Raw genomic sequence first — 26,706 nt, forward strand, 5'->3', positions numbered from 1 at the left:
TGTAATTAATTATTTATTTTTACACCATGCATTTAGCTGAAATAGATAAGTTAATAAAAAGTTTTTATATGGAATTGTTTATATGAAGAGTTATGAAGTGTGATTAAAAAGGTTTGTGACACTCACCCAGATAATTTTAATTAAATATTTATAAACTCGGTAATTAGCCGAAATACAGATTTTTAGTGATGCATGTTGAAAGAAGAAGGCGCTACTGTTTCCGAAGTTCCATTGACTGTCGCACCACCGACATATTTGAAAATTTTGACAAATCGCCAAAACACATGGTATGCCCCACAGATCGAATGTTTTAAATTCAAAGTTGAAAAGAGATACCATTGTGGCAAACCCAACAAGGTCAATAAAAAAAATGATACAAACATTTTTTTTATATTATATATTGTGTATATTGATAGTAAGTGTCAAAATAATAATGTGTGAAATAATACTGCCAGTTTTCACGATGCTAAAAACATATGGAGGGGTAAAAGCCATAGTGGTGTAAGTCAATAAATATTGACTTACCACTATGGCTTTTACCTCTCTATATACATATACAGGGTGTACCATACCTGACGTGCCACTTGTTAATGGCAGATACCTGAGATCATTTTAAGTCGAAAATCCTAATACCAAAATGCCGAGGCTATAATAGTTTTTCAGTAAGAAGTGTTCAAAGTTGGCCAATCAAGTTGTCTGAAATTCGCGTGCTCAGTCATGTCACATTGCACAGTAGTGACGGTGCTTTCAAGCGCATTAATTCTAAAGAAATATGTGTTTGCCAATGTTTGCCAATTATAGTCGATCGAATATATGCACCTTTTGCGCATTAATTCTGTAAGATATCGACGGCGCGAATACTCGCGCCTGCAGCTCCGAATGATCGCCGCGTGAGTTAGGGCGCTAGCGGCGCTACCGATACGTCACGATTGCGAAAGCCCACGATTGGCTGATGAGATTCCACGAGATGACCATATATGGTCATAAAGCGGATACGATATGACCATATATGGACATGAAGCGGGCATCGGTCGCGAGCTTGCACGAACACGATCAACAAAAAGAAGGCGAGTTCGGAAAAACGAAACAGTAGTCGGAAAGGGTCGCTCGAAGGGATCGGTCGTGCTCGTGCTTTCTATTACGTTCCGGCGTACCATTTGTAATAAAGAATCCGAGCAATGGATTATATCGAATAAAGTTATTCGTTCCTACCGTTAAACCCTGGCTAATGTATTTATTACATATATCCTGACTCCTCCCGTTCAACAATGCGGGACTTCAAATATCACCTTACAATTCTATTATCGAAACTGATATAATTTTGCATATTGTTGCGCTCGTCCGCGCGTTCGCTACACTCTCGCACAACACACTCACTCGCGAACGCGGCGCGCTATCCCGTTTCCGGGAATAAAGACTCTCTAATGAAAGAAAACTGGTTTAATGAACAAATCAAACAAATGTAACAGTGGCTCGTGAACACGTCAGTACAGTTCGAAGGCCCGGCGGAGAATCTGAATGCCGACATCTGTCAACAAACAACGACAGGCCCGTCGTCAAGCACGTCGTCAGGCAGCGCTTTGCGACTGTCTTCCGGGTTTCTACCGGGCGTCTTGGCTCGGGCGCAACACTACGTATTGTCTGCGTTGTTGTAATTGCTTCTTATCTTTCCTTTCTAAAAAAGGCATGCTAAATCGATACTCGCATTTCTCGAAGTCTTCTCGAAAGTCTCGAATTGCTTTGTTGGCTCTTTTCCGCGATGCTGATTGATTCTGTTGCTGCGCTAACTTCGTGAGCGGCTGTCATAGCATATTTTAACAGTTGTGTGTAATATTGAAGCTAAATAGCGCGCGCGAAACGCGCGTCTGTGATGTCTAGTATTGTAAAATGTATGGGAATTATTCATCAAATGTAATAATATTAATAGCAGAGTAAAAGACATGAATATTGTGTAAATGTGATACGTATCGAACTGTCAAAACTGTCATATGTATTTTATCATAAATGGATGATGATTCTGGTGGTAAAAATGTGCAGATTAAACTAATGAATTACAATTTTGTTTATTAATAAGTGCTAATAAACAGAACATAAAATAAAAATACATAATTTTAATTAAATTAATAATAAAGTTATTTAATAAGCTTGAATTACATATGTTTCTACTTGTCTTGCTATTGAATTACATTTTAGTTTATTATAATAATAAATTTTATTAATAATAAAATTATTTATTTTTAATGTAACATTTGATAATTTAAAATAAACTTATTGCTAGATAAGAGATTACGTAAGCTGGCCGTAACTTTACAAAATTACAGACTAGTAGAATACAGAATACAGAAATTATTTAAATTACAATTCAATACAGAATTTATCATTTAGATTAAAATAAATTTTTATACTTATTTATAAAAGATGTTTAAAATTTCTACCATTACATTGTATACATAATTGTGCACGTTTTAATAAATTCCGCCCTGCATCTCGTATCATTTGTGGTGTTATAGTCGCAACTGCTTCAATAATTTTGCCTTCAAGTTTTTCACGGTCGTTTATATCTTCTCGATAAATGTATTCTTTTAAAGTACTCCATAAAAAATAATCTAAAGGCGTTAAGTCTGGTGACCTTGCCGGTCATAGGACCTCCACGTCCTATCCATCTCGCTGGAAAATTTGTATCCAATACGCGGCGTGCGTTTAAAGAAATATGTGGTGGTGCTCCATCGTGTTGAAAAAATATTTGTCGTCGTTGGTTTAATGGAATATCTTCTATCAAATTTATAAAATCATTTCTTAAAAAATTTGTATAAATATTTCCAGTTAGCCTTGCAGGCATTTCAAAAGGACCAATCTGAAATTTAATATCAGTATTGTACGTACTTATACACAGTTATTGTATAAGTGAAATACATTGAAAATTGTGTTTCTAATAAATAAAATCCCCGGGGACGACCAACCGCGCCCCGCTCCTACAAGAGGCTGCCGGGACTCATTGCACAGCAATGAGGCCGGAGCCCCAAAAGCAGCGAGAGGCGGACCACGGCCGACCAACCCCGGAAGGACCCCACAACCAGGAACCGCAGGCACACCAGAGAACACGAAAAACCGGACAGACAAACGAGAGTTAGTACGGAAACACAGCGCCACCCGGCAACTCAGAGAGACACCGAACGCCGACCGGCCCCGAGCCACCAGCCCCCCAGGGATCCGGGAGCACCGCCAGGAGGCAGAGCATCGGACAGGTCACTGCGAACGCACGCCGCAAAAAATCACATAAGTGTCGAACGCAAACAATGCAAGATACATATCAATCCGAAGCGCATATAATCAAAGAACAAATTAAGGGGGAAGATCGTCATTCCCGACCGCAGCCGCAATTCCCGCGATGATCTCAGGGTTCTCGATTCCCTGGTGTCTCCTTCTCTCGTCCTCCCCCTTACGGCGGAGAACCCTCTTGGCAAAAACTGAGAAAGCGGACCACGCCTCTCGAGAGTTGCATATGCAACCAATGACCGTGGCCAAGGACAAATCCTGCCCGACAACCGCAGTCAGCTCGCCACGCTCCAAGCCCCAATAATTAGTGTATGCTCAGATGTGTCTTCGGCAAGGCTGCAATAGCGACAGTTCGGGGTTTCCTCCTTTCCGATTCTAAATAGAAAGGCCCCAAAGGAGCCGTGGCCGGTCAAGAGCTGCGTTATTCGGAAAGTGAGAAAACCGGTACGTCGGTCAAGCCATGACTCAAAATTCGGGGAGATGGCTGCCCGTATCCTTTTACTCGATAGACGTTCGTCGTCAATGTGGACAGCCCACTGTCTTTGCAGCTCCAACCATTCCACGGCACGTTCCTCAGCAGGCGACTCGACGGTGTAGGTTCCCAGTTCTTTTAGTTCACGCAGTCTCAAATACACTCGCTTCAAATACGTCGCATAAAGGTAGACGGGAGGAATTCTAGAATTCTGGACAACAAGGAGGCGGCTTCATAGGAGACCGTTCTATACGCCATTACGGTCCGAAGTGCCGCGAGGCGAAGCGCGCGCCGCAAGATTTGCTGTTTACTCTCCGAGCCGGCAAGTTCATCGCTCCAAATAGGAGCCGCATAGAGTACAATCGACACGCTATAGTAAAGTCTCCTCTCACATTCAATTGGGCCTCTCAAGTTCGGGAGGATCCCACACAGAGCCCTACTTATTCTAGTAACTTCGTCCGCTATGTAAGTAAAATGCGTGTTAAAAGACCACGTCCCGTCGATGTATACTCCGAGGTATTTCATGCTACTTGCGATCCTAATCCTGTGACCCTCGAATTCGAAAAACGAGGCAGGAGCACGGCCGAAAAACATCGCCTCAGATTTCGCCCAGGAAATCTTGAGACCAAGTGCACTAATATTGATAAGAATTCTGTTTAGACCCGGATGTTTGCGATCCGGGTATTTATATAAATTGTTGCGAGGCCGTTCTGGCTGCGAAACCATTGCTGGGAGCCGGGCATACGGGCAGGCTCAGATACCACGCACACCGCGGCCCCTAGCTCCTCAGAGTGGTGCAAGAGTAGGTCCTGGGTCTCTGTTCCTATTGAGGTTAATTTGTATAAAAAGAGCCATTTTACTTATTTTCCCTACTTACACCAACTCGTGACCTTGGTGGTATATCCTTAACAAAACCCAAACGATGGTTGTGTTGCCTGCCTGCGTCTTTGCAAACGACACAGCAAGGAAGTTCACCACAGGCACCGATCCTGTGTTCGCGGGAACCACATTTAAACCAGCTACCAGTCCTATCCTCTGGGAACTCACACGTGTTCTTGACGTGGCCAAAGCGTCAGCATTTAAAACACTGCACGGGACGAGCCTTGAGGAGCTCAACCCGTGCAACGGTCCATCCAATCTTGATCCCATACGATGAGGTCAGCTTAAGCGCCGCAGCCAGCGGGCATTTAGCCCAAATAGAGCATAGGCCGTTATTCATGCGATGCGACGGACAACACCCAGTTTGATGTCCTGTTCATCGAAGTCTCCGCGAACCGATATTATATTTGCGATCTCTGTAAGGGAGATGGAATCATCAAAGTTCTACAGTCGGCGTTCCCCCTTTACCGTGGGCCTTGATACTCTAGCTGTCGCATTCAGAACTTTCCTGAGCTTCTTGGCAAGTGAATCTGCTTTTGAAGCTTCATCAGCGCCGGAGATCTCAATTATGACTCCCCCATTGAGTCCTCGCCTAATTCGGGAATCTTTAATACCCATGTTGTCTAAGGATATCTTGTCCCTAGCAGTCTTTAAAATATCCGCATAAGAGATATCGCTATTTAAGCTCATAATTGAGACTGCGGCAGTTTTGGGGGCCTTACGACGCACCATTCTTTTATTTTTTCCAACCGGTGGATCACTCGGGGTGTCTAGGTTAGTAGGTGGTTTAGATCGGACGAGATCCATCCATTTGATGAGGATTTGAGTCCATATCCAAGTCTCCGAGAATATCAGTTCTTCTAGGTTTCCTAAGGTTTTTATTATTCTCACTATTAGGAGTAGTTTTATGGGCTCGCGCGATTATATTCAAGCCTCGTCTTCGAGATTACAACTGTAGTAGTCCGCCTTGCGGGCAGATTGAGCCACATCTTTAGAGCCAAAAAGCAAGAGATGGCGCCCCGCGGTCCCTCCGTCGCGGCGCCCGTCCATGATACTTTCATTGTCTTTCTTGTGCGCGAGCAAGTCACACACAAGAGCCCCTTTTTTTCGTAAGTTAATTCCTTCCGTATTGAATTCTTCGAAATAGCCAAGCATAGGAAAAGGAGTCACGAAGACCGCGACGGGAAAGCGGATATACTGCGGAAGATCTACAAATTGAATAAATAAAAAGGTCGAACGTTTATTCGACGATATGCCGAGACCGATATCATCGAAAAATAAAGGTCGGTGCATTATCATATTATAAAATGAGGCGACTTGGTCCGATCTTAGAGACAGAACCGCGGTCAGCCTCGAGGTTTAGGCAGAGCATACCCCCTGAGAAAAGACTCTCTTTCGCCTAACCTCTCTTTCTAGATCTCTTTATTACAAATGAGGCGACTTGGTCCGATCTTAGAGACAGAACCGCGGTCAGCCTCGAGGTTTAGGCAGAGCATATCCCCTGAGGAAAGACTCTTTTTTTTGCCTAACCTCTCTTTTCTGAATTTCCTTGTTACAGATAATAAGGAAAATTATCCTGTGTGAGAATGTACAGGTTATCTCAAGTAAATCTGACACCGGCTCAGATTATAAAAGCGAGGGGGATATTAATATTGTCCCCCTCTGCAAGAGCTCAGGGCAGGTACAGACGAAGTCATTGCTGCCTCTGAGGAAGTGGAGAACACAGAGAAGGCAGGCCTCGAGCCGGAAGTGCTGGAGATTCTTGGATCCGACCCTTCCAAGCCTAAAAATGCTAGAATTGTCTTCCAAGAGGAACTGGAGGCTCGCTGGAGCCACTGGCTTTTAACACAGGTCGGTAAAGAGGAAATGGACAACCTGCTGGACCAATATCCTCGTGAATCGAGCAAATGTTTCTTCGAGGCGCCCAAATTAAATCCGGAGATTGCAGCTATGTCTGCAGCAACCCTGATCCAGAGAGATAAGAAATTTGTGGCAACACAAAACATGGTTGGTTCTGCTCTGGTCGCCTTAGGTTCTGCCATTTCCAGTCTACTGATCGATGAAGAAATAGACAAGATTAAGCTTCTCCGTAGGCTATGTGATTCGGGGAAATTGATGACTCAAATCCATCGTGGTTTTTCAACCGCCAGAAGAGCCTTCGTATCTCCTAGCTTAAACAAGCAGATTCGTGATGCTCTAGAAGGTACCAACCCGGACAAGTTCCTGTATGGCTCCAATCTCTCCGATAAAGTTAAGGAGGTTAAGACTATGGCATAGATTAGACTAGACCTCAAGCCGCCTCCGGTGAAGCAAAATAAGCCGGGCACTTTTAACTCGAAAGGCCCGTTTGTCAGATTCAAGAAATCTCAAACGGGCTTCAAGCCTCGAGGTCAGCACAGGGCGGGTCAATACAAACAAAACCAGCACCAATCGAGCTCCCAAAAGAACAAGAGCGCGACTCAGTCTACGTCGGCGTCGCAGACAGCCACTCAGGAAACAAAGACGTAGAGATAAGAAGCGTTGTAGGTAACCGAGACACTTCCTACGTGAGTGGGAGTCGATTGGCTCGGATTCATTTGTACTACAATGCGTTAAAGGTTATAAAATACCCTTCATTTCCCATCCTGTACAATTACCCGTTCCACCGGAGCCTTCCTTTTCTGAATCTGAATATTCTCAACTAGAATGTGCAATCATGCATTTACAGGAACTGGGAGCCATCGAATCATGTACCCCTTGTAAGGGTCAGTTTATTTCCACATATTTTCTAGTGGACAAACCTAACGGAGATAAAAGATTTATCCTCAATCTAAAAAAATTGAATAAATTTATAAAGCCTCTCCACTTTAAACTAGAGGATATTAGAACTGCAGTTAAACTAATCTCCCCGGGTTGTTTCATGGCTAAGCTTGATCTAAAAGACGCTTATTTCCTGGTTCCTGTTCACCAACAGGACAGAAAATTCTTAAGGTTTCTTTTTCGTGGTAAGCTTTATCAATTTACGTGCTTGCCCTTTGGGCTCTCCACCTGTCCTTATGCATTCACAAAAATAATGAAGCCGGTTACTACCTTCGTTCTAAAGGTCTAATCTCTTCAGTTTATTTAGACGACATCTTTTGCATAGGAGCATCTCAAAGAGAATGTCATGTTAATGTACAGACGACGTGTTCCCTACTTTTAAAGCTAGGTTTTATTATTAACAGGGAAAAGAGCCAGCTCATTCCCGCCACTCGTTGCGAGTATCTAGGTTTTGTCTTGAATTCTGAAAGGTTTACTCTAGATTTGCCGGACAGAAAGCGGCTTGCCATTAAGAACATGATTGAGCGTTTCCAAACAGAAACACGCTGTACTATTAGAGAATTCGCCGGTCTTATAGGTACGTTGGATTTCCTGCTGTCCTGCCATAGCATACGGTACTCTTTACTCAAAAAATCTCGAAAGAGAGAAACAGCTGAGATTAATCATCAACGACGGAAATTTTGAAACTCGGATGACGGTTCCTCGATCAATTCAGTCTGACCTTGAGTGGTGACATAGCCATGTTATGTCCTCAAGTGGCCCAATCAGAACAAAGATCTTCAGTGCCACGATCTTTACGGATGTTTCAAGAACAGGCTGGGGAGCCGCTTGGGAAGGTAATTCAACGGGAGGTCTTTGGTCGGCGGATGAGAGAACTAACCACATAAACTTTCTAGAATTGCTAGCAATCTTATTAGCTCTCAAGTGCTTCGCTCAGAATCTATCAAATTGCGAAATCCTTCTCAGAGTAGATAACACGACAGCTATTGTGGCGGTCAGCTGTCCGCTACGTGCGCGCGACCGTACATACGCTACACGAATAGTATGACGGGAGACGCGCGGCGCGCAGCACGGATAGTAGCACAAGATCGATCGGCGCACGACACGAGTATCGATCGGCGGGATAGTTTGGCGCGCGCCGCTACGCGGCGTATCTCTCTCGTAAGTAAGGTTCGACATCAATCCCTATATAAAGGGCAGCTCAGCGGGGCCTCTCCAGCGATCTTCGAGAACGCCAGTCAGGGCGTGTTACCTACCCGGACTCCTGACATAATCTCTTTTGGAGACGGAGCGTGCTCTTCAAGGCCTCCGTTTGATACGGAGCGTGCTCATTCCGGGCCTTCGTTTACACCTGCTTTGCAGGGCATTAACTCTCCTCGGTAAGAGTCGACAGACTCCCTGCCGTGGAAAGGTTTCCTGGGTCGTTTACGACCCAGCTCACCGGACAACACCGAGACCAAAGCGCTGCCTTCTCCGACTCCGATTCCTGCACCTGGGGCCACGACGAAGGGTATGTTCCTGATCTCCAAGGTGGATACTTTCCTCTCGTGAAAGCCACACATCATCGACCGGCCAACCCGAGTACCACACATCTAACTCTAACCGGAGCACTCTGTGGTGACGCACTCACTGACCTTGTCTACAAGAACTTCAAGACTCTTTTCCAAGCTCGGCCTCAGCGAATCTAACTATTCGGGACGGATAATACGCAACACACCGCGTTAACACTACACATTAATCTTCTACACAAATCACACACGTTCACCTATCCGTACACATCCAAGAAATAATTTACCTGCACATAGAGCATGAATAAACCTAGCGAGATTCTACCTAATTGAATGACTGGTTATTGTGGGAACCGACGCACCTTAACCTAATCCTAACCTACAACCCCACAGCTATATCCTATATCAATAAGATAGGAGGTACTAGGGTACCCAAATTGAATAAGTTGGCACGAGAGATTTGGCAGTGGTGCGAATCTAAAAGTCTTTAGTTATTCGCATCCTATATACTTTCTAAAGAAAACACAGAGGCGGATCGCGAATCTCGATACACCAACATTGATATGGAATGGGAACTTGCGGATTACGCTTTTAATTATCTAGTCGCTCGCCTGGGAAAGCCTGAGATCGACCTTTTTGTATCTCGTATAAACGCTAAATGCAAAGATTATTGTTCCCGGCGTAGAGATCCTTGCGCCTTATCAGTGGACGCTTTCACAATCAGCTGGAGTGACAGATTCTTCTACGCTTTTCCTCCCTTCTCTCTAGTTCTCCCAACCCTTTGAAAAATCTTTAATGATCAGGCAACAGGCATTGTAGTTGTGCTACAATGGACCGCTCAACCTTGGTATTCATTGTTTTTAACAGCTTTTATTGAAGAGCCACTAATATTTAAACCCTCAATAGATCTGCTGCGATCTTCTTGCAGGACAATTCATCATCCGCTTGCCAATCTGATTACTCTGGTGGCAGGGAAACTATCAGGCAGGCGTACCTGAGAAGAGGATTTTCAGCGACGATTACTAACATTCTGGTCGAGTCAATTACTGAAGCTACTCATAAGCAATACAACTCGAGTCTGAAAAAATGGTGGATTTTTTGTCACGAAAACCAGGTAGACGTCTATGAGGCATCCACCAAGGAGTTACTTGAATTCTTGACCATACAGTTCGACGAAGGAGCGTCTTACGGTCCTTGAATTCTACACGATCGGCAATTGCACTGATCTCACGAGAGGAGTTTGCGAGAAACCAGGCAGTACAACGATTTTTTAAAGGAGTTTATAAAATACGCTCTCCTAGACCGAGATACAGTCACACCCAGAAGTATCCTTTCTCGAAAACTCACTTACGAATGAAGATTTAAATCTCCAACAACTTAGTGAGAAAACGGTTACCCTCCTCGCCTTAAGTACGGCTCATAGACTACAAACCTTTTCACTGATCAGAGTGGATCAAATTACCCAGAGCACAGCTATGGTGGAAATAATGATTCTGGACAGGATTAAAACTTCTCGACCGGGCAACTTTTAGCCTCTTTTAACGTTGCCTTTTCTTCCAGATAGACCCAAGATTTGTGTGGCTACCACAGTCTTAGCCTATATCTCAACAACTAAAGATATCAGGGTTAAAGAAAAAAGACTTTTTGTACCTGTTAAGAGGCCCCACAGGCCAGCATCATCTCAAACACTGGCTTGATGGATTAAATCCTGCCTATCACAAGCAGGTATTGACACGGAACTTTTCTCGGCGTACAGTACGAAACACGCAACAACATCAGCAGCTGTGTTGAAAGGCGTGGACGTAGACACTATACGCCGAACAGCAGGATGGTCTAAGAAATCCAATGTCTTCGCACGTTTCTACAACTGACCTGTGCTACCGGACCGGACTTCATTTGCAAGATCAGTTCTTGAGACTAACAAGAAAAAGTAAATTACTGTCTCCTTCTTCAAAGCGAATGATGACTATTAAAGAATGGAGTGGAAATTGAGACTTTAAACATCTACAGTTGTAATCTCGAAGACGAGGCTTGAATATAATTAAGCGATCAAACGAACTTACCTAAGTGACGTTCGATCGTGATTATATGAAAAGTCTCGTCGAGAGATTCGGCCCCACCCAGAACTCACATCCCGATCCCTTACCAATTTCCACTCATTAATATCTCTAAACTAATGAAAGTATTATGGACGGGCGCCGCGACGGAGGGACCGCGGGGCGCCATCTCTTGCTTTTTGGCTCTAAAGATGTGGCTCAATCTGCCCGCAAGGCGGACTACTATAGTTGTAATCTCTCGACGAGGTTTTTCATATAATCACGATCGAATGTCACTTAGGTAAGTTTGTTTGATCGCTTAATTTTCATTTTTTCCTGCGTTTGATCAGTCGCGAGATTTCCTCGTTGATGAGCTCAATATCGCGGCCAGAGTCATCTTTCGAGTCTTCATTCTGAGGCTTGTTGAGACGAGAAAGAACTTTCTCTGATTTATTACTGTTTGGAGGAGGAGTCTTCGTTTTAGAGACACCCCGTTTTTTGGTGCGAGTTTCAGCAGGATATGACTCCGTGCCGGATTCACTAGAGAAACGCGGGGGGAGTAAATTTATCTTATTTATGAAAGATTGATTCGCAGTGATTTTTGGTTTTCTTTGAGGGAGAGGACGTTCCATACCCCAATTGCATAATAGGCTCCACTATTATTAAACTAGACACATAGTGTGCCTTCGAAGTACATGTGTGGGTTTTCCACGCGTGGAAGGTTGTAAATCCATGTAGCACCTCGTTTTGCGTGAAAAGTGTATGCGTAGAGGCAGTAGGTTCCGCTCCCCTGCGGGGGGCTCCACTATTATTAAATTAGACACATAGTGTGCCTTCAAAGTATATCACAGATAGCAAAATGTTAGCAGAATGCGCGCAGATTGGCAGCAAATTTGATCAAAATTTCACACCAAAACCATAGCCATCTGTGTCCGCATTAAGCTCATGTTCTGTCGACAGAGCCTACTGACAGGCAATGTAAGCAGATTGCCAACAGAAACCGCGCAGAGTCTGCATACATAACCTGGCAGCAGATTAGCAGCAAAAACCGAGCAGACTTTGTCATACCCATACAGCACAAAATATTTTTTAAATATTTTTTAGGAAGATATTAAAATAATTCACAAAAATATTTTTTAAATGTTTCTATGTCCGCCAGATTATGTCAGAAAAATATTTTTGATAATATTTTTAAAAGATTGCAAATAAATATATACAATAATATTTGTAAAATCTTTTTATCAGAAATATTGCTTCAAAAAATAAAATATGTTTAACCCAATCAGCAATAATTGTTTCACGTTTGAAAGATTTTTTTAATATTTGAAATATATACATTACACACAATATACTTTACATCTTACTTTGGAAAATATTATTTTGCATATCTATATCATTGCAGCAATTTTGGTTGAGCCTTGCGTTGTATTGCTGATAAAGATATGTCTCGTGGAGGCCTGCTTATATTAGCCCTCAACTGAAATTTACTTACGAGTTAGTCTTACCATTATGCGCCGCTTAGTAGCGTCGTTGCAAACTATCACGAAAAGGATCTGTTTGGTTTTTGCTGCCACTCTGTTCTCAAGTCATACGCGCAGGCTCTGCTCGATCTTTGTCGTCAATCTGCTGCAAAGTATGTGTGCAGGCTCTGCGCGGTTTCTGCTGCCAATCTGCTCACATTGCCTGTCAGCAGGCTCTGTCGCATTTCTGGCTACAGTTTGACAACATCATCTGATAGAGCAGTTTTCGCATGCAAATTGTTGCCTTTTTGATACCAAAAATTTAATGCAGAGACTCTGCTTGGAATCTGTAAACTCATGTAGCACCTCGCATTGCTATCGCCTATTGCGCATCTCAAAAAGATTTTGATAAATTCGCCTGTCTGGTCAACAGCGATGTAATTGCATACAATCTAGCTAGAAACTCTGTTTTACCTCCCTCTGAAAGATCTCGCTCTCCATCAGGAGATCGTGATTACGATTTGGACGAAATATTTGACTTAGATTCCATAGATTCGGACTCAAACAACGTGCTAGAGATTATTACAATGGGGGAGGGGGAGTGGGGGAAATAAAATCAAGAAGGGGAATTCCGCGGCCTAGAAGGTCAAAAGTGTGATCCTCCCTCCTTGTGTAGATACCAATATATACAGGCCGAACATGACCGTCCTCGATGCAAAAAGTCGCGCTGTTCAAGATCCTGCACCAGTCGGATCGGATTACATCGCGGATAGTAGTAAACAACTCGATCCCGCTAAATTCAGAGATGATGCCGCGCATAATATAAACGGCAACCCGCCGGCTCTTTGCATTTCCGATAATGCTACGATTCCCCCCGATGCTTCTACTATGGAAGTGTCCACGGATTTAGATAATTCCAACGAATCCCGGCGGGGCCTTAAACGACCCACGGATAACAATCTCCCTCAGGGAAGCGGTGCGGGGCCGGAAGCCCCCAAGGCTATTAAAAAACATAAAAGAGAAGCAAATAGGTATTTCTCCACAGATTTACCGCCATTTCTTCTTCATTTTCAGGACGCTGATTCTAACACCCTCCCTGATTCGCTTTTGATCTCCAAAATAATCAGCGGTTTTCTTGAGGAGAATGTTACGGAAATCCGCTCCATTGGCAATAATAAAGTAAAAGTGCAATTTGAAACATATCAAGCTGCCAACCAAGCTATCGGCCACCCGTCTTTGAAAAAATATAACCTAGTTGCGTTTATACCCTCTTATAAAATCATGCGCGTTGCTCTTATCAGGGGCATTCCTCTTTGTTTTTCTGAAACGAAATACTTTCCGAACTCGAATTTTCCTTAAGATCATTTCCGTACAACGTCTCAATCGTCGCGTCAATAAAGACGGTAAATTTCTCTTTGAACCTTCCAAAACCATAATGTTAAAATTCGAGGGCCAATTCCTTCCCACGGAAGTTACAATGTTTAAAACCAAATTAGAGGTAATTTCCTATGTACCACAGGTACAAATTTGTTATTCATGTTACCGCTTCGGGCATATTAGCACTAACTGTCGCAGCAAAGCGCGATGCAATAAATGTTCGCAAACCAAGCACGATGACAAAGAGGAGTGCCCTAGAAAGATCTTGCCCCCTCACTGCATTAATTGTAAGGGTGAGCATTTGCCAACCTTGTCTTGCCCCGTTTACATAAAACAAAAGCAAATCGTATATCTCGCGTCTACTGAAAATATCCCTTACTTCGAAGCCCGCAATCGAGTTGAAAAGAGTCACTTCCTGTCTCCAGATTTTGGTTCCTCCAATTCATTTTTTTCGTTATCTAGCAACTCCAGCTCTGAGCGCTCTCCCAAAAATAATAGATTCAATTTTGTACCCTCTTCCTCTCTTAATAGCTCTCCGTCCAATTCTTCTATTTCTTATGCCGGCATTCTTCGTAATGGATCCAATAACAAAAATAATGTTAGCTCATACAAAGGACGAAGCCCTACGCTTGACCCTTTCTCTCGCAAACAGACTGATGGTACTCAAACTAAAAAATCAAGATCTACACCAAGCACACAATGCATGCCTTGTCTTTTCCAATGGCCGGAATATAAACACTAGATCAAACAATCCCGTGTTGGTATTTGGCAAATCCCCAGGACAGGAGTTCTCGTCAAACGATCAAAGTCCTGACCTAGGCCCCCCTTGAATCTGTTTCTTCTCTTATTGAGACCATCATCGATTTTATTTATCAATTAGCCAAATTCTTCCCAGCCATCAAAGAATCTCAACTCTACAATAAGGTACTTCAAATATGTACCATAATTCGGGGCACTTACGGTGTCTAAATGTCTCCCGAACCCCCCAGGCAGAGCTCTCCCCTTGGATTCAGCATTCTATACTGGAACTGTAGGGGAGCACTCCACAAAAAACCGGACATCGAACAATTGTGTGAGACATATGATGTAATTTTCCTGGCTGAAACCCTCCTTAAGTCTCATCATTCATTCTCATTTTTTTGCTTCACTGTGATTTGTAGAGATAGTGACGTAGGCAGTCAGGGCGTTGCCCTCTTTATCAGAAATAGCATAACCTTTTCCCGCATTAATTTAACTAACATCTTAGACTCTAACAACACTATAGAAGCAATTGGAGTTAATGTACACATAGATGGTGTCAGCTCGGCTCTCCTCGGCGTATACAGACATCCTGGTGGGCCCTGTCTTCAGGGTTCTTGGCAGAGAATGTTTAGTCTCGCAAATTCTTACCCCTATTCTCTTATCCTTGGAGACCTTAACGCGCATCATCCATATTAGGGAGCTACGACTTCCAACCTCGCGGGACGTGTCATCGTGGACCTTCTAGACAGGTTCCCTTTCATGTTACTCAACCCGGATACCGTTACTTTTATCCCCCTCCGGACATCTCCTTTTCCCTCATAGATCTAGCCATCGCCTCCTCCGCATTTTCTACCTTGCTAAACGTCAAAGTCCTCAAAGATACCCGTAGCAGTGATCATCGTCCTATCGAGGTCATGGTTAACTCAAAAATTAAAACTAACAACATCTTCTCACACAGATTCAAATTCTCTCGCGACCAATTTAAGAACTTTACTCAATCCCTGAAGGCCCGGGCCAATTTGATAGAATCTCGCGTGCTCAATATTGCGGACAATCAACCGCCTGCACAGTACGACACTTTCTTCGATCTCCTTCACGAAATCATCAACTCCTTCTCTACAACCTGTAACCCTGCATCTACTAAATACAGCAATCTCAAAGACCCCGCAAACAAACCTCCCCCTTCTCCTTGATGGAATAATGAATGCACCGATGCTGTGAGAGAACGGAAAATAGCCTGTCGCACTTATAGGAAAAACCCCACGGTTTTTAACTATCGTATGTATCGCCAACAGATCGCATTAACTAGGAAAACTGTCAGAACAGCTAAAAGGGAAGGGTGGAAGAAGTACTGTAGCTCCCTCGACTTCAATACTGCCCCTTCCATATGGAAGATGGTTAAAAGATTTTGGAACCGCAAGCTAGATACTACTGGTGCTTCTCCTCCAGCAGATGACAATCTTCTCGAGGAAACAATGGCGAACATCTGCCCTCCCGCTTGCTCGGAAGAGCCCAGATACTACTAAATGAAAACCCCACTCTTGGCAACCCATCTCTAAACTGGATCGACAGACCCTTTTTATTCTCAGAGTTTCATTAAGCACTCAACTCCTCCAAAAGCTCCTCTAGTCCCTGCATCGACAGATTTGATTATGAGATACTCAAAGCTCTTCCCCTTTCCTTAAAAAAGGTCCTCCTCAGAATTCTCAACAACATCTTTGCCGAGGGCGTTTTTCTTGACTCTTGGCTCCACTCACTGGTTTAATTGATTCCAAAGTCTCATGGTAGGGGCGTTCGTCCTATAGCTTTGACCTCATGTGTGCTTAAATTGACCGAGAAGATGATTTTAAGCCGTTTTCACTGGAGTGCAGAATTAGTTTTACTAGTTTTATGTTCAACGGCCAATTTTATGAACAGATCTTCGGAAGCCCGATGGGGTCTCCCCTCTCTCCCATCTTAGCTGACATGGTCATGGAGGATTTAGAGAAACATTGTATACAGCGGCTCAGTTTCAGGATATCCTTTTTTAAACGATATGTAGATGATATTTTCGCGGTTGTTCCCAGGTCGGGTATTGGTGAATTATTAGACAGTTTCAACAATTACCACGATAGATTAAAATTCACTTATGAAATGGAAAGCAATGGTAAATTGAGTTTCCTTGATACCACGGTCATCCGCGAGGGAGGCGCATTGCTCACGAATTGGTTCCGTAAACCAACTTTCTCGGGCCGGTATATAAATTATTTTTCAAACCATCCTATGAAATATAAAATTAACATCGTAAGGAATTTGGTTGATCGGGCGATTCTTTTGTCCGACGCGCGGTTTCACAAGTCTAATATTAGTGAAATAAAAAAGATCCTTATTAATAATTGTTACCCGAAGAAAATTGTTGATAAATATGTCAATGTCCGACTTGGTGAATTGCGAAATCGTAACAACAATGATTCTGTCAGTAACGAAGTGGCCCAAGATCCTCGAAGGTGCATTACTGTACCTTACATAAAGGGTCTTAGCGAGAACGTTAGCCGTACAATGCGAGACATGAACTTTAGAGTTCTTCACACCATCTCGAAGAGATTAGACTGTGTCATTAGAAAGGGCAAGGACGGGTTGCCGAATCTCAGCCAGACAGAGTTAGTTTATAAGATTGATTGTGCAAATTGTGATGCAGTATATATTGGCCAGACAAAAAGGCATTTAGAAACACGTATCAAAGAACATCGATGTGATATTAGAAAAAATGTAGATAATCATTCGGTTGTGAGCAAACACCGTCTTGCACACAATCATGATTTTAAGTGGCAGCATCCAAAAATTTTATACAAAGAAAAACATTTCAAAAAAAAAGAAATATCGGAAATGTTTTTCATTAAAAAACATGATTGCACAATCAATTTACAAAACGATACTGAGAGCCTGCCATCTATTTATAACCGTGTCATTGGTATTACTTAGTCGGCCCTGTATATTCGGTTCTGCTCGTTTTTCCCACCAGAGCACCTTTTGCTATCCGCGGATTACGTTTGACAATTTCATTTCGCTTTGACTGTTTTACTGTTCGGACGTTGTGCCTCGATATGGCTTGTGACGTTTTGATCTCACCGTTTGTTTTGGAACGCATAAGAATTGTAAGTTTTTAACTGATTTTTACAGTGTTAATTAATTTATTGTTTTTGACCAGCGCGATATTATGACGATTTTGTATAGTTTTTTTATTGTTAAATGTATTATTTTGTCTTTTGTTTAGTTTTGCGTTTGTCTTGACGTTGTCAGGACACCACGTCAACGATGCATGTAAATTTGTTATGCGGATCGGTGTAACCTAAAGCACTTGATAAGGACCGGAATTCGGTCGAAACGTTGTGCAATTTGTTTTCAATTGGCCAGTTGGGTCGAAAATAAAACGACTTACTCATACCTGAGCACCAATTCGGATTCCGAAAATACCGCTCCTGCTCCGATAATTTAACCATCTTAACATCCGAGATTTACAACAACAACCTCCTTGGGAATGCCACAGTTGCTCTTTTCATAGATATTAAAGGTGCTTTCGATAATGTAGTCCCCAGCATTTTGATTAACGACATGATTCAAACTGGTTTTCCAAACAACACATGCCAGTTTGTTCAAACCTCATTAAAGAAAGACTCGTTCAATTTGTCATCCAAGGAAAACCCACCCCTCCCCGTATTTCTCGTAAAGGCACCCCACAAGGATCCGTCCTCAGCCCGTTTTTTTTCAACTTTTACCTGCGTAACGTCGCTTCTTTACTCCATCCAAAGGTCAAGATCCTACAGTTTGCTGACGCCATCGTTATTTACGCCTCATCCAAGTGCATCTCCAAGGCGATCAAATGGCTTGAAAATTCAATTGCTAACATTAGAACATATCACTACAACCGTGGATTGGAAATCTCCACTTCCAAAACTCAAATGATGATTTTTTCCCGGAAAACCATCTCTAATGCGAGAAGTTTTAAAATTCAAATTGGCCGTGATTCTATCTCTCCCGCTGATTTGGTCAGATTCTTGGGTCATACTTGACCCCAAACTAACAGGGAATTTGCATATGGACGCAGTAGTCAACAGGGCCAGGAAAATAGCAGATGTCGTCTCTGCTTTGCGTGGGGTGTGGTGGGGGTCACACCCTCAGTTCCTACTCAACATTTATCACACTGTTTTGCGAGGATTAATCAAATCCGCTTCACACATTTTCGCTCTCAGATCAACTCCTAAATTCCACCGTCTTGAAATCATCCAGAACAAGGCTATTCGAGCCTGCTTGGGCTATAGAATCTCCACGCCGATTAATACCATGCTTGCCGAGGCAAAGGAACCTCCCTTTAGAATACGATTACAACTCTCGGCCAACAAATATCTGATAAAAACGCTTTCCATAACCAATCATCCTGTAACCGAAGCAATGTATCAGCTCTTAATTTCCTCTCGAGACAGCCCCCAAAATCTAGAGTACTATCGGAATAAGTTCCCTCTATTTAAATCCTTCCTCTCCATTAAAGCTCTTCAGCCTATTATTCACTCCGCTGTAGTCCCTCCCCCTTTCCAACATTTTTATGAAAATATTTTGTTTTTTCCTAGCGTTAACTATCCTGACTCCGTTTTCCTCGAAACAATCAGTAATATCCCCAGATCCACAGTACAAAGCGTCTTCCTACAAGTTTTTAGCTTGGTTATCAAAGACTTCATCCTTTTTTACACTGACGGATCAAAAAAAGACACCTATAGCTGGGTTGGGGTTTCATGTTATTTCCCTCAACTCCAAAAAAGCCTCAAATTCAAGCTCCCGTCGTGCGTTTCAATTTTCACCGCTGAAGCGTGGGCCATTTATAACGCTATTTTACTCACCTTCGACCTTAGCTTTTCTAAATTTGTCATCATATCCGATTCCAAGAGCGTTATCGAGGCTCTCTGCAACCCGGTTACCTGCCACTCCAACTATCTTATCCCTCTCATCAAATCAAAAATTATCAACGCTCGTGATCGGGGCAAGGAAATTCATCTTATTTGGATCCCCTCTCACAAAGGAATCTTTGGTAACGAAACAGCTGATAGTCTGGCTCGCCAAGCCATTCGCTCGGGAGTCGAAACGCCAACATTTAAAATCCCTCACTCAGATCTGTTCTCTCAAGAAAGAGAAAAGCAAACAATTGAATTCCACAATTACTTATTTATTTGCGCTCGTAATAAGGGCAACCATTTCTTTAACAATATTTACGTCAATACCCCGAAACCATGATACTATAAACAAGAGCTCAAACGCGAAACTATAGTCACGATTTCTCGACTGCGAGCGAACCACTACAATCTAAACCATAGCTTATTTAGAAAGAACATCATAGATGATGGTTCATGTGCATGCGGTGACCTCGTTCAAGACAAATATCATATAATTTTTTTTTGTCCTCTCACTTCTAGATGGACCTCAAGGTTACGCCTTGCGATCTCTTCAATTGAGGGCCCTCGTTGCAAAGATATCTTCGCAGTACTAAAGAATTCAACTAACAAAATATGCCGTTTAATTATGTCATTTTGCAAAGCTTTCAGCTACTGTTTGTAACTCGCGCGCTGCGCTCCCACCATGAAACTCCACTCCATGTTTTCCCCCACCTACAATCCCCCCCCCTCTTGACTACGACAGACACTGCAAGTGGCAAAACCAACAAACCAGTAGCGCACCTCTCAAAAACAATTTACTCAAACAGTGGACAAAGCTGGCTGTATTGCTCTCTGACAAGAGGCACGAGCCAATAAAAATTTAAGAAGAAGAAAAAGCTATTAAGGTCCTCCAAGCTTCTGTAATTATTACCGGTGAATATGACTTTTTATAATTAATATTTTTTATCTGATTGTATCCCGCTGCAACGAGTTTTGCTTTAAATTTTACACCGTCATTTTCCTTATCCTTTTTAGTACTAAAAATCCATTTACTTTTAACTATCTTTATGTTATTAGGACGCTTAACTATATCCCATACTTGGTAATCTTCTAATGATTTAAGGCGCGGGTCCAATGGAGATCCGTAAACCTAACCCTAACCGTAAGACCATAACCGTAAGAAATCGCCTCTTATCGTCTACAATGACAACCCATAAACATAACATAAACCTAACCCTAACCGTAAATCCATAACGCAAATTCGTGTTTGCGTCGCGATTCTAACCTCTGTGTTAACTGTTACAAAGTGCAGAGTTGCGTGTGTGCCGCCGTAGCGAACACACGCGTTTTAACCTAGCTAGTAACCGCGAAAAGTTTTTGCAAATTTTTAGGTTTAGCAACGGTTAAGGGAAGTAGTTTAGGGGTTCGTGAGGGATTTAACCGATTGTTAGGATAGTTAGATTAAAAGGGAGAAAGACAATTTCCCCCCGTGAAGGGGGGAATAAGGTATACCTCCCAATTGAAGATGAAAGCCAAACTGAAGGTGAAAACACAGATACCGATAAGTGCTGCAAAGAAAGCAGCAATGGAAAATACAGCAGCCAAGATAATAAACGAGAAGAAGAGAATAGCCGAAGACGGAAAGGATTGTGTGGATGAAAACACACAAGGATTCTCGCAGAAGGAAGGAAATTGGCAGCTCGTAGAACCGAAAAAGATGGTGAAGAAAAAGCGCGCCAAGATATTACAAGAACAGACTACTATGAAGATTGACAACAAGGAAGACGGCCAATCAGGCAGCGATGACGTCAACACGGAAGAGACGATGCACGAATCAGGTAATATCACCACGGAAGATCCTAGATACACAACGGCGAATGCAACGGCGAGTGAGATGGAGGTAGATATGGAGGATACGCAGCACGCAAATACCACGTGTACCGCTAACGTAATTCAGAAAGCGAAAAGTAATAAGGACACAGGTATGGCGGAAAACAATAAAGTTTCGGAGAGGACGGCACGAGAAGAATATATGAATCGTGCAGGGACACTGGAAAAAATCAGTAAGTTAGACTCATCTGAATTAGCTAATCAGAAGCAGGTTAAATTTAACGAAGGGACCAATATATCTTATAGACTGGTATTCAGACTGAATAAAAACAGGGTACAGACAAAGGGAGGTTAGAATAAATTTAAAATTTGGAAAATAGCAACAAAGAAAAAAATATTTTTTAGTGATATTATTATGTTGTCACAAACTACGGGTATTTGTAAATTTAAGAACTACAATGATGCAAATATTTGTTTAGAGGCAATTAATAAAATTACAGAAGAGACAGGATTATCCGCGGAAATCGATCAAAGGGGATCGAAATTCATAGGCGTAATTACCGATTGGGGAGATAGTATTGTGGATTTATGGGAATCAATGGATGACCACAACGACGTTCTGAAGATAGGAAGAATGTATAGGAAAAAATGGGATAAGGAAAAAAATACTTTAATTGAGGAAGACACAGGAAATTTGATCATTACTTTTGTGGGCGATAAAGTTTGCAGAAGTCTAGACCTATTTGGACGTAGAACAGCTATTAAAATCAGACCATTTATATCGTTAGTCAAACAATGTTTTAAGTGTTTTAGGTTTGGACATATAAAAGCACTGTGCAAGAGTGAAGAAAGATGCATAATATGTGGAGATAAGGCTCACGGAAATTGCACAAAAGAAGTGAAATGTAGAAATTGCGGAAGTAATCACAGGTTTACATGGAGGATGTGTAGAGAATATGAGAAGAACAAAAATATAAATCTAGCAATGGGATACAATAATGTCTCACGTCGGGAGGTAGAAAGGATATTGGCAGGAAAGGAACAAGATAAAGTCTCAGAACAGTCATGCGATAGGTACGAAAAGCCAGCACAATGGCCAAAATTAGCTCCGCCAAGAAAAGAAAAGGAAGGAAGATGGGAAGAACCTCCATCATCATCTAGAAGAATAAATACATACGAAGAGGATAAGGAGGATAAACAACAAAAAAAGAAAGATAAAGTGACGACTCGGACAACAAAACAGGATAATTACTATAAACAATTTGATAACAGAAGGGAAGAAATAACAAAAAATAAAAGAGGATTAGCTCTCTCTAAGACAGACGGATAAAAAACAGGAAGAAGGATGGGATAAAGAGACATCAGAGGAAGAATCAGAGAACTATTCTCCAGTGGAAGAAAGACAGGAAGAATCACAGATCCCAGAAGACCTGAATAGAGAACAAGAGATTACTACAAACATGTTAGCTAAAATAATGTACTATTCAAGTCGAGACGTGGAATTCAGGAGGATTTTACAAGGAGTGATACAAGATGCAGAACAAAGGGCACCAGAAATAAAGGGTCATAGAGATAGAGAAAGTATTATTCTGCAAAAGAAGAAAAAACAGGAATTAGATGAAAAAATTAGAAGACAAAGGATTGCAGTAAATAATATCATGAAAGAATTTAGAAGAGAACAAGGGAATCAAATAGCACGTGTAGGCGAACGGTTTTGGGACGCCTCACAGTACTAATAAGAGATCGATACATTCAATTTAAAAATAGTTAATTGGAACTGTAGAGGATTTCAAGGTAAGAAAAATGAGATAATTAAAAGAGCACAAGAATATGATATAATTATATTAACAGAAACAAAGTGTAATAAAAGTAACATATATATTCTAGGTTTTAAATCATATTGCAAATTGAGTAGAGGTAATAGTGGAGGAGTAGCAATTAGTGTTAGAGAAAATATAGAATTTGAAATTATAAATGGCTGGAAAAAAATAAATGACATATTTGATATTATAGGGATTAATACAAAGGAAAAAATTAATATAGTAGCAGTATATAGAAGACCAGGAGACATAAAGGAAAGAATATGGAAAAATATATATAAATTTGAAACAAAAAATTTAGAGACAATTATCGCAGGAGACTTTAACGCTCATCATACGGTATGGAATTGTTACGATACTGACAAACAAGGAGAATTTTTATACGAGAATATGTACGATAATGAATATATATGTGTTAATACAAATACACAAGAACAGGTGCAATAGGACAACATGCAAATAATCTAGATCTATTTTTTGCCACTTCAAAAATATGTGACGATATGGAATATGAACAAATTGATACGTGGGACTCAGATCACATCCAGTCGAAATTAGATTAACAACGGAAATAGAAAGTTATATTAAGAAGACAAATTGGTTTTCTACAAAAAAAAATATAAACAAGCACAGTAACAACTGTGCCGCAGTCAACATATAGAACTACGTCTATTAGAATAAAACATATATGGAAGAGGCATTGAACATCGAGTCTGTGTCCGACATCGTGCGAGAGAGAAACGTTAATTGTGCGAGAGAGAAAAGTAGTGAAGCCTAATCGTCGGCAATGCGCATACGCAATAGGCATCCATTCATCCATTCATTCATTCATCTATTCATCCATTCATTCATTTATTTATTAAATCCATTCATCCATTTATTCATTTATTTATTAAATCCATTAATCCATTCATCCATTCATTCATTCACCCATTCATCCATTCACCCATTCATCCATTCATCCATTCATCCATTCATCCATTTATTCATTCATTTATTTATTTATGAAATTGCGAAAACCCTTAGTTTACATCGAGATTTTTCAAAAACTATATAATAAAGTATATTTTCCTTTAATACTTTTCGAGAACAAACCCATATCGAAAAATTAACCACGAAAACATTTAGCTTACATCGAGAGGGAGAGCTTTCAAAAACTATATAATAAAGTATATATTTTTTTAATACTTTTCGAGAAAAAGAAAACGTTGCATGAAAACGTTGCAAGAAAACGTTGCAGTCGTACCTTCATACCCCCCGAGAAAGACGTAGTTCTACGTCAAAACAAGATGGTTAGAATATAGATATATGATGAACAAAATATAATTAAGGATAATATAGAATATAGAAGAATATGAAGAGACATTATTTGGAAACAAGATCAACAAAGAAAAAAATTATTCAACATTTATCAAAGTTATTAAAACAACGGTCAAAAACATCACGGAAGATGGCAGAACAAGAAGAGGAAAAAATGAAGAAGATGAACAGAATAAAAAAAAGACAGAAGAAAAACCAAGAGGAAGAAAAGTAATATGGTGGGATGCAAAATGCGACGAAGCAATAACTAAAAAAAAAAAAAAAAAAAAAAAGGGGGGAGGAAAAAAAAAAAAGGATCTGCACTTGCATTAGTAGAATACAACGAGACAAAAGCGGAAGCAAAGAAGACCATCAACGAAGAAGAGAGAAAGCTTTGATAAATTCTGTGCATCAATTAATAGATTTATGAGTCAAACGTATGTATGGAACAAAATGAGAATTTTCAAAAACGTTAAGAAAAAGGTAAATTGGAATAGTTGGACTAATAAAAATAGAGAAGAAGAAATCAGAAAAAAAATTGATAAATTAGCACCGTCAAGTGTTCAAGTAGAAATGTTGGATCAGGAGAGAACAAACAACTCGGAAGACATCCTGGAAGATAAGTTTACAAGAGAAGAATTGAAAAGAGCTCTACAAATGATCAAGAAAAATTCGGCCCCAGGAAGAGATGGTATAGAATATTGTATGCTGAAAGATATGACTGAAGAAATGGAAGATATGATGCTAGAAATATGTAATGAAGTATGGACAACGGAATGGTTCCCGGAAGATTGGAGGAAATATCAGACGATGTTTATCGATAAAGTCGGAAAAGAAAAAGTTAGACCAATTGCATTATCGTCTTGCGTAGGAAAAGTTATGGAAAGAATGGTGAATGAACGTATGGTTTGGTGGGCAGAATGAAATAATAAACTAGCGAAAGATCAGAATGGATTTAGGAGAGGAAGATCGTGTACAGAGAATCTAGTCAGGTTAAATACAGATATAAGGAACGGTATTTATACAAATCAATATATTCTTGCAGCCTTTTTAGATGTATCATCAGCATATGATAACGTAGTATATGATATTCTAATGACAATATTAAAAAAACTTAACTGCCCGAAAAATATTAGGAAATTTATAGGTAAATGGTTATACTATAGAGATACGGAATTTATTATTAATGGTCAAGAATCATAGAACATAGAAGAACATAGAAGAGTATATAAGGGATTACTTCAAGGAGCAGTACTTAGTCCACTATTGTATGCATTATACACATACAATGTAACTAATAAAGAACAAGTAGAGTATGAATTGGTCCAATTTGCAGATATAGCAGCATACGTAATAGGACATAATAGAGATGAGAATAAAAGAAAGTTAGAAAAGGCTGTGAATAGTATTAACAAACAACTCACGGAATTAGGTCTTCAATTAGAACCAAAGAAAACAGTATTAGTACAATTTTCTAAACACGGCGGTTGTGATAATACATATATAGAACTGCAAAATACGAGAATATATGCACAAATAAAAACTAAATTCTTAGGAATATGGTTAGATAATAAGATAGAATTTACAAAACAAATACACGAAGTAAAAGGGAAAGTTAGTAAAGCGAATTCATTAATGGTATACTTAAATAAGAAATCAAAAGGTATGGAGGTAAATACAGCATTGATGTTATATACAAGCTTGATTAGATCAATTATGGATTATGGAAATTTTGTTTATTTCCCTAAAAAAGAAAATAAAAAACTTAAGATGGAAAGAACTCAGAATTTAGGAATTAGAACAGCATTAGGGTATAGAAATAGTACACCAAATAATGTAATAATAGCAGAGGCAAAAGTGACCTTACTCAGGGATAGAGCAGAATTATTAGCTAGAAATTTTCTAAGTAAGATTAGTATATATGGAGAAAAAGACTTATGTAAAAAAATAGAAGAATTAGTTCAAAATGAAGACTACGCTAGATACAGTCAACCACTACATCAAAGAAGCATAATAAAAGAAGCTTGGAGAAGAATAAAATGGTGCAAGAAAAAAATGGGAGCTAGAAGAAAATTCGAAATATTCAACATGGAATACGAAACAGTAACGAAACAGATAAATATAGACTTAAGTACGGGTTATTGTAGAAAAAAAGGAGTGACAGATGAACAACTGTTGGACAAGATTAAAACATGTAAGGGGAGGAAGCCACTCGTTAAAATGTATTATATTAGTCAGGATTTATTACTGAATACAGAATCGTGAAAACGAGAGAGACTGGCTCTTTCGGCGGTCGTTGTAGGACTGA

At 40.7% G+C, this 26,706-nt stretch overlaps 1 protein-coding gene across 12 annotated transcripts in view; it reads left to right on the top strand.

The window, feature by feature from the left end:
- Positions 1-26,706, top strand: part of Spir (spire type actin nucleation factor) — a 270,912-nt gene that overhangs the window by 162,120 nt on the left and 82,086 nt on the right. The window contains exon 15 of one of the 12 annotated variants that reach the window (XM_077426526.1): positions 9,863-10,147. The exons of the other annotated variants lie outside the window; for them this stretch is intronic. Within the exon in view, the coding sequence (XP_077282652.1) occupies positions 9,863-10,132 (270 nt within the window). The 3' untranslated portion in view covers positions 10,133-10,147. Of the gene's footprint in view, positions 1-9,862; positions 10,148-26,706 lie in introns of those variants that run through there. 12 annotated transcript variants of the gene reach the window in all.

The sequence above is a fragment of the Temnothorax americanus genome, unplaced genomic scaffold (assembly GCF_048541705.1).
Source record: "Temnothorax americanus isolate GAGA-0224 unplaced genomic scaffold, ASM4854170v1 Scaffold114, whole genome shotgun sequence".
In the NCBI taxonomy this organism is placed as follows: domain Eukaryota; kingdom Metazoa; phylum Arthropoda; class Insecta; order Hymenoptera; family Formicidae; genus Temnothorax; species Temnothorax americanus.